Source organism: Ascoidea rubescens, assembly GCF_001661345.1.
Source record: "Ascoidea rubescens DSM 1968 unplaced genomic scaffold ASCRUscaffold_16, whole genome shotgun sequence".
Taxonomy (NCBI): Eukaryota; Fungi; Ascomycota; class Saccharomycetes; order Ascoideales; family Ascoideaceae; genus Ascoidea; species Ascoidea rubescens.
Window position 1 is genome coordinate 150,222 of NW_017962928.1, and position 13,175 is coordinate 163,396.

General features: G+C 32.0%; 5 protein-coding genes across 5 annotated transcripts; 3 read left to right on the forward strand and 2 right to left on the reverse strand.

Annotated features, from left to right (window-relative positions):
• Positions 1–613: 613 nt before the first annotated feature.
• ASCRUDRAFT_38825 (eukaryotic initiation factor 4A) lies at positions 614–2,058 on the forward strand (the record flags this gene model as incomplete). The annotated part of the gene is made up of 2 exons (XM_020190886.1): positions 614–716; positions 974–2,058. The coding sequence occupies 2 exons, from the start codon at positions 614–616 to the stop codon at positions 2,056–2,058; spliced, it is 1,188 nt and encodes a 395-aa protein (XP_020044986.1).
• Positions 2,059–2,436: 378 nt separating this feature from the next.
• Positions 2,437–5,006, reverse strand: ASCRUDRAFT_15369 (uncharacterized protein). Its single transcript, XM_020189317.1, has 2 exons — positions 4,752–5,006; positions 2,437–3,636 (listed from the first exon to the last, which is right to left on the reverse strand). The coding sequence occupies exons 1-2, from the start codon at positions 4,933–4,935 to the stop codon at positions 2,549–2,551; spliced, it is 1,272 nt and encodes a 423-aa protein (XP_020044987.1). The 5' UTR covers positions 4,936–5,006; the 3' UTR covers positions 2,437–2,548.
• A 1,435-nt stretch (positions 5,007–6,441) lies between these two features.
• On the forward strand, positions 6,442–7,323 carry CRC1 (carnitine:acyl carnitine antiporter; the record flags this gene model as incomplete). Its single annotated transcript, XM_020188510.1, has 1 exon — positions 6,442–7,323. One exon carries the CDS (start codon positions 6,442–6,444, stop codon positions 7,321–7,323), a length of 882 nt encoding a protein of 293 aa, XP_020044988.1.
• A 344-nt stretch (positions 7,324–7,667) lies between these two features.
• Positions 7,668–12,110, reverse strand: FAR11 (Far11p; the record flags this gene model as incomplete). Its single annotated transcript, XM_020188511.1, has 1 exon — positions 7,668–12,110. The coding sequence occupies one exon, from the start codon at positions 12,108–12,110 to the stop codon at positions 7,668–7,670; it is 4,443 nt and encodes a 1,480-aa protein (XP_020044989.1).
• A 344-nt stretch (positions 12,111–12,454) lies between these two features.
• ASCRUDRAFT_72364 (uncharacterized protein) lies at positions 12,455–13,132 on the forward strand (the record flags this gene model as incomplete). Its single annotated transcript, XM_020192063.1, has 1 exon — positions 12,455–13,132. One exon carries the CDS (start codon positions 12,455–12,457, stop codon positions 13,130–13,132), a length of 678 nt encoding a protein of 225 aa, XP_020044990.1.
• Positions 13,133–13,175: the final 43 nt, after the last annotated feature.

A 13,175-nucleotide genomic window follows, 5' to 3' on the forward strand; every position in this document is an offset into this window, starting at 1 on the left:
AATCCAAATTTTCCTGTTATTTCAAATACAAATGGCAATTATAATAATGGCAACAACCAAAATAGCAGTTTCAGTAACTCTTTGAACCATAGCATTAGCAATAATAACATAAGCAACAATTCCACCAACAGTAACATCAAGATAAACAATACGGAAATTACACCAGAACAACTTCAATTACTCCAGCAAATGCTCAATAAGAACAATTCTCCAAATGGCAGCCAGAACCAACATGGCCCCTTTACTGATTATTAAATCGTAGTTTCTTGTATAATTCAATTATAAATTTCTTATTTATTTATTTCTCTCTTATCTTTTGTTTTCCGTGTATTGAAGGCCTTTTCGCAAATCGGAGATAATTAGGGCATTGTTGCTACGAGTTTTTCGGCGGTTTGCGAAAAACATCAAGAAACTTTAAAATACTTCAAATCAGGAAAGTTTTTTTTCGCGTCTTTTTTTTGAAAAATTCACTGAAAATTTTTTATTCCTGTTTTTTTTGTTAACAAAATCAGAAAATTTTCTCTTTCTCCTTTTTTCTTATAATTATTTTCTTTTGGAAGGATAAATTTTATCTTATTTACTGAAACCAAGTTATAAATAAATCTAAGTCAACATGTCAGGTATTGCTGAGGTCGAAGAACACTTAATTGAATCAAACTATGACAAACAAGTAGCTTCTTTCGATGATTTAAAACTTAAGAAAGAAATTTTAAGAGGTATGTGCTGTTGTTTCCAACTATTCTTTTTGTTGCCCTTGTTATTTTTATCATTTTTTTTTTTCAAATTAGCTCAAGTTTTTTTGTTTTTTTTTGAAATCATATCAATCAATCCTTTCTTAATGGATCACAGAACTATTTTGATTTATCAGATCAAACTGAGCTTATCCTTATTAAATATTTATGTTGATTCAGATATTGCGAAATTTAGCAATTTTTTGACAGTATCTAACATTTCTTCTTTTTATTCTAATTAGGTATCTATGGTTATGGTTACGAATCACCATCTGCTATTCAACAAAGAGCTATTTTACCTGTTATTGAAGGTCGTGATGTTTTAGCTCAAGCTCAATCTGGTACTGGTAAAACAGCTACTTTTACTATTTCTGCTTTACAAAACATTGATGAAAAATTGAAAGCTACTCAAGCTTTAATCTTAGCTCCAACCAGAGAATTGGCTTTACAAATCCAAAAGGTTGTTTTAGCTATTGGTCTTCACATGAAAGTTTCTGTTCATGCTTCTATTGGTGGTACCAAAATTACCGACGATATTGATGCTTTTAGAAAGGGTGCTCAAATTGTTGTTGGTACACCAGGTAGAGTCTTGGACATGATTGAAAGACGTATTTTCAAAACTGACGACATTAAAATGTTTATTCTTGATGAAGCCGATGAAATGTTATCATCTGGTTTTAAAGAACAAATTTACAATGTTTTCAGATTATTACCAACAACTACTCAAGTTGTCCTTTTATCTGCTACTATGCCACAAGATGTTTTAGAGGTTACTACTAAATTCATGAGAGACCCAATTCGTATCTTAGTTAAGAAAGATGAATTAACTTTAGAAGGTATCAAACAATATTATATTGATGTTGAATTAAACCAATATAAATTTGATTGTTTATGTGATTTATATGATTCTATTTCTGTTACTCAAGCTGTTATCTTTTGTAATACTAGAAAAACTGTTGAATACTTGTCAGATAAATTGATAGAAAATAAGTTCACTGTATCTAGTATTCATTCTGACTTAAGTCAACAACAAAGAGACACTATTATGCAAGAATTCAGAACTGGTTCTTCAAGAATCTTAATTTCAACCGATTTATTAGCTAGAGGTATTGATGTTCAACAAGTTTCGTTGGTTATCAATTATGATTTACCCAAGAACAAGGAAAACTATATTCACAGAATTGGTAGAGGTGGTCGTTTTGGTAGAAAGGGTGTTGCAATCAACTTTGTTACCAAAGAAGATATTGAAACTATGACTGAGATTGAAAAATTCTACTCAACTCAAATTGTTGAAATGCCTTCTGACGTTACTGAAATATTTGCTTAGATTAACTAATTGGCTAGTTAGTTGGTCGGTTGATTTGACTAATCAACTGATTAGATTTGATTTTAAATCAAATAAAAACTATAAGATAAAAAAAATTCAAAAAAACAAAACAAAAAGAAACAAAAAACAAAAAACTATTATAAGTCATTTGTAATTTACATATTTTTTTTTATATATCAATTTTTGGATTATAAAATAAAAGAGTTGATTAGATTTTTTCCTTTTTTTGTTTGTTTTTTTCTATTTTTATTTTATTTTTATTTTTATTTTACTTTATTTTTTTTTTTTTTGACATTTTTAGTTTATGTGGAGTAAATTTTTTACGTTATTTAGTTTTTATTTTAAATTGTTCATAATAAATACATATCAAACTGGTGAAAAAAAAAGAGAAGACAAAAAAAGAGATAGGATGTAAGGATGTATAAGTGATTAGCTAATATATATTAGAATACGTAATCGAGATAAAATCTAAACAATTAAATTGACAGAATTAATTGAGAGGTAAAAAGGATTCATAAGAGTTCAATCTACTGATAATTGCGTCTGTGAATTCATCAGTTGTTGCAGTGCCACCGATATCTTGGGTCTTGAATTTTCCTTCCATTATAACATGGTTAACAGCAGTTTCGATTCTAACAGCAAAGTTCTTGAGATCCAAATGTCTTAAGAGGAGACAAGCACTTAAAATTGAGCAGACTGGGTTGGCCTTGTTCGCATCAGTGATATCTAAACCAGCATGTCTACAACCAGGTTCAAAGATGGCAAATTCTCTGCCAAAGTTGGCACCAGGAACCAAACCTGGGCCACCAACCAAACCAGTACCAATTGAGGATAAGATTGAACCATAGAGGTTTGGAGTGACTAGGACATCGAATTGATGGGGACGGGAGACTAATTGCATAGAAGTGTTATCAACAATCATATCAAAGACTTGGATATCTTCAGTCTTTGATTGGGATTCAATTGTTTCCCTAACGGTTTTTCTGAATAAACCATCAGCCAATTTCATTATATTAGCCTTGTGAATGATTGTAATTTTCTTTCTGTTATTTTTTAAAGCGAATTCTAGAGCAAAGTTACCGATTCTTTCAGATTTGTTTGCAGTGACGATTTTTAGACTTTCAACGACACCAGGAACAGATTGATGTTCCAAACCAGAATATTCAGCTTCAGTGTTTTCTCTGATGATGACTAAATCTATGTCGTTCAATCTTGTATCAACACCAGGGAGGGATTTGATGTAAGTGACAGAAGCATAGATATCAAGGGCTTTTCTTAAGGAAACAAAGGCAGCATGAGAAGAGTGAACGATTGATTCAACGGTTGAGGCATGAGAATCACCTTTCCAAATACCCTTTAATGCCACTTTATTTCTTTTGATTGATTCGACGATTTTGGACAAGTTTTGTTTAGTTGATACGGAAGGATCTAATACTGGGGTTTCCCAATCGATTGGAACATTTTCTGATTTGAAAATTTTAACAACGGAATCAGTGATACTTTTACCAATATCATCACCAGGAATTAAAGTCACAGTGTATCTACCACCGTATTTTCTTGGTAATTGAGAGTCAGGAACTGAATCGAAATAAGAAGCCATTTATAATTGGAAAGCGGTAGAGATGAGAATAAAGAGTATAAAAGATAAAAGGGATTATTAGGAATATGGAAATACGACCAGATATGGGTTTCGAATATTGAATAATGAGTAATAAATAATAAATAATAAATAAAGAGTAGTGTAAGAGGATATTTAATTATAATATAGTTATATATAGCAAATATAGTAAATATAGTAAATATAGTAGAGTCGTAAGATGAAGTATATGATATTGTGTGGATGAGGGAATATAGATAAGAAAAAAACTGCAAATAAATTCTTTATATAAGTATTTGAAGAGATATAAGTGGACAAGAAAAGAAGAATATTTATATAAACGCAAAAAAAAAAATAGAGGAAACTAAGTTGGTTGAAAAGACCAAAAAAAGTTTAAAAGATGGAATAATGAGTGAGCAGTTCCAATAGCTCCAATTGCAGGCTACATGGGGCTGCAATAGATATATAGACAAATAGTTTGGTGTCAGTGGATTCGATTGGCAGTGGGCTCTCGAAGCACCAGACAAGTTTTATTGTCCTGTAATTGCCCTGCAATTGCTATGGTGCTGCAATATTAATGCGACGGTATCACAGTGCCAGCTCTGCTACCGCTTTTCTATTCTAAACTGTTGGGTGATTATATTTGCGATCGAATCGAGCACAGTCTGGCCAATCACAAGTTGCGCTCGCACTGGCACCTTTGTGGCCGTCGGGGCCCTGAAGACCCAGCACGCTCTTGGTGGATTTCAGCCCAGATCCGGCCCCAATCCAGCCCAGTCTACCTGGAAAACAACGGAAAACAGCCCTAACGGAAGGCAGGCTGCGCGCGCTGTCGGGGCCGGTTCGGGAGCACCGCAAGCACCGGTGGATAACCCGCAACCCGTGCCGGGGCGTCACGGGCTGCGGCACCGAGCCACGACCGGGACGTATCCGGGATTACAAGGGTAAGCAACGGTAAACAACAGGAACTGTTCACCTCGTGGGATTAAAGTGTGCTATGTATGCTATATATGCTATGGAGAACATGGGGAATCTGTCTCTTATATAGCGGTGCTTGGACCAGGGCAGTTTCTTTGGTGCGACTATTTCTTTTTACCAGACTTCTTGATGCCTCCTCCAATTAAGGGTTTGCCCTTCTTAGCTGTTTCAGCTAACTGTTTCTTTGCAAGAGCTTCAGCTTTCTTTTTTTCTTTGAATGCCTTATCCTCATCGTCAAGATCCTGGGTCTTCTTTTTTTGAGACTTAAGTGGTTTCAATTTTCCTCCTTCTCTTCCAGCCATTGTTATCAAATATTTATGTTCTGTAACAGACCAACAAAAAACGGCGTTATTTGATTGAATTAACAGAAGTAATTCAATTTGATGTTTTGATAAGAAGTGTTGGGGAACATGGGAAAAATTTTGTTCGCTGAAAGCAGAGAATCACGTGATATGTACTGTTTTGTAATACTGCTGTGTCACCAGTTCGACTTTACCAGAGAACATTTGTTATACTTTTTTGAAAAAAATTGACACGCGCTTTTCAGATCGGAATAGTCTCGTGACTTTATTCAGCTTAATCTCGGAACTGTTCTCATTTTAATTTTTGGAATAATGTTGGAGAAGACCAGCTTCGCATTATCTTCCCAAACAGGTCAACGATCCATGTTTACATGATTTGTTCTCTAATGGCTATACTTTGGTTTGATATAAAAGACAATTGAATTCCTTCTCTTTTTTTTCGATTTGGAAATTTTATTTAATCTCTCTAATGACAGACTTATCATTTCTCTATTATGATTATTTTCTAACCATTTTCATTTGCACCTCAACGGTCTATATGGTCTTTAACTAATTCAGGCTGATTAGCTGTTGTTCAAGCATCCCTTAGTCACTGCTTAGTCAGATATTGTGGTCACGTTACATATATAGGGAAAAATTGATTACACTATCCGATCCTATTTATTATGTATATCAATACATTGATGGTATTGTCTTGTACCATGAAATTATTATAATAGAATTTTCCACAAAATGGCTGTTCTCTGGATAAAGTATCTTTAAATTCTACAGATTTGCTTGCATCAAAGGACGCTTTTGGATATATTGCACTCATTTATTTCGCTTTGTGGGTTGCCGTTTTCCATTCTGTCATTGAGCCGATGCTCCTTTGACGTTTTTTTCACAGATCACGACTAATCGGGAAACTTCTGTGTTTGCTGGAGATGCTCTTCCACACAAGGACTCCAGCTCCAGACGCATAGCAGATGGAATATGCCAGGGATCATCAACCACGCTCTATATACTGCCTATACTGGGCTACGCAGCCAAGTCGCAACCTCTCTCCAGGGGTCTGACTTCCTTAGACCCAGTGCAGGGTCTGTTCGCCGCGCCCAGCCCCACTCCCCATGCGAAAACAGCGCCAAACGCTCGAAACGCTTCCTCTACACAGCTCGATCTGTGTTGCTTCTCTCTCTTTTACCCCAGCATCCATTTTTCACTCTCTCACCATACATCCACCCAATCAGCGCCCGCCGTATCAAATCTTCCTTTAGTCTATCTCGCTATCGTCTTTGGAATGCCATTTTATATAAACTCAATCCTTTTCCTTCGATTTTGTTTTTTCAATCAGACAACCAACAGAAAAAGAACGAACCACCAACAAAATTACTAAATAATTGGATACTACTCTAGTTTTTATTAATTTTCTACCCACTATTCACTCTTCTTCCTCCTAAATCATTCTATTTTTTTTTCTTTTTGAGCTTTTTTGCATCTCATCTAATTTCCTATATTAAATACAAAACAATGGCTGACGAAGTGGATAGTGTCTTGGCTGACAGTGTATTACTCGAAAATGTCAAATCTTTTGCTGCCGGTGGTTTCGGTGGTATTTGCTCAGTTTTAACTGGCCATCCTTTTGATTTAATGAAAGTCAGAATGCAAACCAATTTTGCTTCATCTACCGTTTCTTGTGTCAAGAAAACCTTTGCTCAAGATGGTTTACGTGGATTCTACAGAGGTGTCATCCCTCCTCTAATCGGTGTTACTCCAATGTTCGCTGTCTCATTTTGGGGTTATGATTTAGGTAAAAAACTTGTTTCTTATGCCTATGATACCGATCCTTCGAAATTCTCCATCGCTCAAATATCAATGGCCGGTTTTTTTAGTGCTATTCCAACAACTGCCATCGCTGCTCCCTTTGAAAGAGTTAAAGTCGTTATGCAAATCCAGGATGCCAAATCCCAAAAATCTTTAATCGGTACTGTCTCCCAAATCTTGAAAGAAGGTGGTTTAAGATCTTTATTTAAAGGTTCTCTAGCCACTGTCCTAAGAGATGGCCCCGGTTCCGCTTTATATTTCGCCACTTATGAATATGTTAAAGGTGAATTAACTAAGAGAACAACTGGTGATTCCGGCGAATTATCATTATTAGCTATTTCAACTGCTGGTGGTTTAGCTGGTGTTTCCATGTGGTTGGGTGTTTTCCCTGTCGATACCATCAAATCTCAACAACAATCTTCTAGTGTAAGCAAATCAATGGCTCAAGTCATCAAGGAAATCCTTAAAACTAAAGGTATCAAAGGTTTCTTCCCAGGTGTTGGTCCTGCTTTATTGAGATCCTTCCCAGCCAATGCTGCTACTTTTGTTGGTGTCGAATTTGCAAAGGATTTTATGAATAAATTATAATAAAATAATCAAATAATTAAAATAAAATTAAAAATTAAAATTAAAATTAAAATTAAATTCAAAAACTAAAAATTAAACTTTAATGTCAAATCTTATTTCAATTTTAATATCATTTATTTCATTAACAATTCTTGTTATTTTTTATCTTTCTATTTTGACTTTCTATTCTCTTGGTTATCTTTTTTGTTTTTTGTCATCATTATTTTTTTCTAACTTTTAACGATATTCATTTTAGTTAATATAAAAAAAAATATAATTATATATAGACTTAATTAATGTATTTTTTTTTATTATATTATACTATACTATATTATATTATTATTTTATAACTTTAAGCTTCATCATTATTCATTATTATCACAATTCGATAACAAATCCATTTGCCTGGTGAAAAAATCTCCATCTCTTTTTTCATACCCTAACTTATCAATTCCATCTTCATATTTTCTCGATATATAAAATTGAACCAATGCTCTCATTGCCAATTCTTGTCCCTCACTATTTAATATCTCATTCTCAATATCCTTTCCAGTTAACCAATTATCCTTCAAATTTAAATCTAAATGCAAATAACATAGCGATATTAAGTCCATACTAATAGTCTTCCATTTTTTCCCATTATATGGTATGGTCTCTTTAATAATCTTTAAAATAGATTTATAAATATCTTTATTATACATTGATCCCAAAATACCTCGAAAAAACTCAGATGGTTGTCGATCTCTTAATATTGTTATTCTTTTAGTCTTCCCAATTATAGTCTTTTGAAGTAATTTCAATAAATTAGATATAATTAAACAATATCTATGATTAAATATTCTCCCACTGTCATCAAACCTATTTTTGATATATTCATTTTTAGGATTACCGTAATCTAAATGTGACATCATATGATTTTTCTCAAGGTTCGATCCATCTAACCCATCACTACTATTAGAATCAATAATTTGTGGCGATAATGAATTGTCGTAAAAATAATAATCTTTGCAATTGGTTATTTCGTCATACAACTCGTCCTCATTCTCGATTTCATTTTCATAGACATTTTCTAACCCATTATATCCATTATTATAACTTATACTAATTGTATTTCTTGGTTTCTCATTTACTTGGTCAACTAACATTTTTCTTTTTTCTGATAACCCTTCGCATACTTTCCAAAATGAATGTTTATTAACATTTACTTCTTTATTCAACATTTTTTCCTTGAAATTCTCGTTAATCAAATACTCAAATACAATGGGTATAAAATTCAAATCAAAGATTAATGTTGTAAAATAATTAAATTTCAAAATATGTGAAACTTTAAAAAGATATGTCAACAATAATAATATGTTTGTAGACGATTTCAATGTAACTTCCTTTACTCTTAAAAATTCAACTTTGTCAATAAATAGTTTTTCATCAAACTGAACATTTTGTGGTCCCTGTTGTTGATTTTTTTGTGTTTGAGGTCTCATTCCATTGAAATTAAAATTATAACTATTGTCAGGATAAAAATGATTGATTATATGATGCTCAAAATTATTTTTCATTTTGTCATAAGAATTTTCCTCCTGCTGTTTATATGATAAATATTGTGTTAATAATTTATTTTCAAAAGTGTTATTATTATTATTGGATAATAAAACTTTGATTAAAATGCTAACCAATGAATTTAAACTTGGAAAAATCGTTTTAAAAAATTCCTCGATTCTATGTATTGACAAAATCTGATCTTTATAACCAGGAAATTTTTTAATCTCTTTTTCAACATCAGTAATATCAAACATGTCATGAGCATCATCATCATCATCTAAATCAGCTTCGTCACTAGATTTTTTTAAAGGTTCTTGTTCAATCTCATTTTCAAAATCTTTTTCATAATTATGAACATACTCAGCAGGTTTAGGATTTTTTGGTCGATTAATTTTACTAACCCAACCTCTTTCTTGTTTCATAAAATTATCTCTTTCATGCCATAATTGCTTAATTCCCAACTTGAATTTCACAGATTTGGAAAAAATCTCACTTGCTTCTTTAATAGAGTAAGGAACATTAGAATCTAATTCATCTTCTAGAGGATATATAAAAGGATAACTTTGATTAGTTTGAAAGGTTCTTTTTTGTTTGGGACCACCATTCATTCCATCCAATCCTGGTATTGATGGTGATAAAGAAGGTGATGGAGCCGGTGTAGCAATATGCACGACGGGAGTGGGTAAAGAATTATTGAAAAACTGTGTGTTTAAGGTTCTAGCTGTTTCAATATATTGTGATAATGAAGAGCCATTATCAAATTGAACTGGATATTCCGATTTGGGAGGTTGTATATTTGGATACCTTGCCATTAAATCCTGTCGAAAAACGTAATAATCTAAAGGAGAAGCAAATAATTTCTTTGGTTTTTTATTAAGCTCAGGATATTTATGTTTTTTGGAGGGTTTATAGAGCTTGGATTTAGTGTAATCATTGATGATTTCTTCTTCAGGTTTTACTCCAAATTTATAGTTTAAATATCTTTTTATTTTTTTTAAATCTTTATCGAAATTGATCACATCGAATTCAATTAATATTAACTTATTTATTAATAGAATAATATTTCTCATTCTATAATAAGATTTATGTTTCCATCTGAATTCTTCTAAAAAATGGACTAAATAAATTAAAATTTTTGATTTTGAAATAACATTGATAAAATTATCATGATAATTTCTTCTTTCAGGTGATAAATCAAATTCATCAATTATATCTAAATCTGAATCAGAGATATCATCATCAGATTTATTGAAATCTTTATTTTTATTTGAAGTGTGATCATAGAATTCAAAAATAAAACAATTTAACATAAAGTAAAAATTAGTTAGATAAAAAAAATAGAATTTTAATATCGATTTGAAATCGTTTAATTTTTGGTAATAGTTTTTAATTATTGGGTCTGAACTATTTAGGTTTAAATTGTTTGGATTATAAGTTGGAGGTAAGATTGGTAATTCGAAATTTTTAATAATTTTGATAATTTTTTTAATTTTAATAATTAAGATTTTCAAGAAATTAGAATTGAATAATAATTTTGAATTTTGTTTCATTTGGTAGATTTGTTGTTTGGTTGAAAAACATTCGGCAAAATTACCCATTGAAATATAGGTTAAACAGGATAAAGAATCTAATTTCAATTCTTTATTAAAATTTGATTTATAGATGGTTCCACCATCATCAATTAGAGAATTTGAAGATGAAGAAAAATTAGAGGAATCCTTATTGTGACTTTTAAAATAATAATCAGCAAAAGATTTATAGCCAGTAGAAGAGGCAGAGGAGTTTGAAGAAGCTGATTGAGGGACGGATGAAAATGGTGAGTTTATGGATAAATTGGGTTCTGTGTTGTTATCATTAGTGTTGATGTTATTATAATTACGATTAAGATTTTTGTAGTCGTTATTGGTTTTGTTAATAGAATTTGAAGACAGATTATTTAAAGATAGGTTTTTAATTAGTTTATTAATGATTGATGTTTTCTTTTGATAAGAAAAGTTTATAAAGTTATTAAATTCAAGATGGTTGTTAAAAGCGTTTTTAATCAAGGGCAAATTTAGATGTAAATCGTTGTGAACAAACCAATCATTAAACTCTGTTAAAAAGTTTTCAAAAAAAATCTTTGAGTTGAAATTTATGGTTGAATTTCTGTTATAAGTTGAGAAATTGAAAGCCGGATCTAAAGAATTTGAATTGTTATAATTATTGTTATAAGTGTTGTAATTATTGGGGTTATTATTAGGATTGTTGGGATTATTAGGGTTATAGTTATTGTTATTAAAAGGATCCAAAAAATTCTGGGGAATTTGTTGAAATGGATTAATGTGATCGAATTCATTAATTCCACGATTCGAACCACCAATGGAGTTATTGTGATAAATTTTTCTTATTGGAGAATCCAAAATTTGATTGTTATTTTGAGAATTATAGTTGAAATAATTCATTGAGTTATCGTCTAAATCTATGTCATGGTTAGTTGAGTCATCTGGTTGAGTATGATTGGAGTGAATCATTGGAGATGAGTTTAGTGGGCTGTTGTGATTATCAATGTTTTTGTTGATTTCATTCTGGACGATTTCATAAATGTTGGAATCAATAGTGTTTATGATATCGTTATGCTCAATATTTGTGTTATCAATGATATCATCAATGTTATCGAGATTGTTAGCATTGGTTTTGTTTGCTGTTTGCTGTTTGTTTTTATAGTCATTATTGATATTCATATGAATGTTGTGGTAATAAGGATCGTCCTTTTGAAGGTGCTGTCTTTGGACGTCTTCAGTTAGATGTAAATTCAAATGGTTATTTGTGAAAATTGGAGCATTTCCAATATTGAAATTCAAGGCATTGGCAATTGGAATTGAATCGCTGTTTTCATTCAAAAAATTTGAGTCGTGGATGGATAAATTGCTTAAGTTTAGATCAGACAGATCAGGATCGTTATGGCTGTTATCAAAACCTTTATCATATTGATACTGCAAATCACCGAATAACGTGTCTTCTAAGTTATCGTTGGAGATGGACAAGTTATCGTCATCGCTATCAACATCGTTGAGATCTGAGTTTCTAAGGGAGTTGTGGTTGTTGTTGTAAATTACAGGATCTAGCAAGAGCTTGTCCATTGAATCGACAATGAACTGGCGAGCAGACAGGTTTGAGCCACTTGGAGAGGGGAGCATTGGACCTGGAGAGACGTAGGAGCTGACAGAAGAGGAAGATGAAGAAGAAGCATTCTTCCTGGTGTTAGAGGCACCTATTTCTGGCTTGTCCATTTCTGCTGTTTCTACTGTTTCTGCTGCTTCTGCTGCGTGGAGTCTCAGCGCTTAAATTGTCGTGCTGTTGCGGACGTAAACCGTCCGCCTGAAGGGGCCGTGCTGAAAATCGCAAACGGAAACCAGCATCCTGTGCACGGACTCCTACAGTGAGGATTTGAGGCGGAGAGGCACGGATTTGGCATGGTGGAATTGATGACATTTAATTCAAATTGATCAAGAGTCCAGAGATAATACTAGAGAATAGAGCGAATCGTATTTCAGTGTTACAACATTAATGTTATTTGACAGGCAGAATAACATTATCTCATATTTTTCTTATCAATTTATTCAATCAGTATTAAATGGCACACAAAGCTCAACAACCATCGTTAGAATCACTATTGGGTTTGAGAATTAAATTAGTTACAATATTGGATACAATTATCATTGGAAAATTTTACTCGTTTTCAAATAATAACAATACTTTAACTATTATAGAAGAGTCTTCGATAACCGAAAATATTGAAGCAAACAGTAATAACAGCATTAGCAACACTAACAAGAATAAAAATAAGAACACGAGTATAGCTAGCAGCAATTCGAATACAATTAACAATACCAGTAAAGACACAGATAAAGACACCGATAAAAATATATTTAATTTTAGAATTATCAAGACGTCATTTATTAAAACGATCACTCCAATTACTGCACAATCGGTTAACAATTTAGGTGCAAACACAAATACAAATCCAAAAGGCAACAAGAACAAAAACAAAAAGAACAACAAAAACAATTTGAATAATAGCAACAACAGCAACACAAATACTAATACTGTTGCTAATAATAACAATAATAACAATAATAACAGTAATAATAATAATATTAAAAATTTAAATAATATAGAAAAATTCACATTCAAGTCAATTGAGCCAAAGATCAATTATATTGATATTGCCTCATACAAAAAGCAAAACCAGGTTCAAAACCAATTGAACAAAAACAAAAATAAGAATGAAAGTGTGGTAAAGGGTGGTTAATTAGCAATATACTGATAGTGATACCTACAATTATATGATTCAA

What these genes read in the sequence shown, in the direction of transcription:
- ASCRUDRAFT_15369 (XM_020189317.1), bottom strand. Translation starts at nt 4,935, where the DNA reads ATGGCTGGAAGAGAAGGAGGAAAATTGAAACCACTTAAGTCTCAAAAA. An exon ending in AGGAGGCATCAAGAAGTCTG is followed by an intron (nt 3,637 to 4,751) that starts GTAAAAAGAAAT and finishes ATTTCGATTCAG; the next exon opens with TTCCTGACTCTCAATTACCA.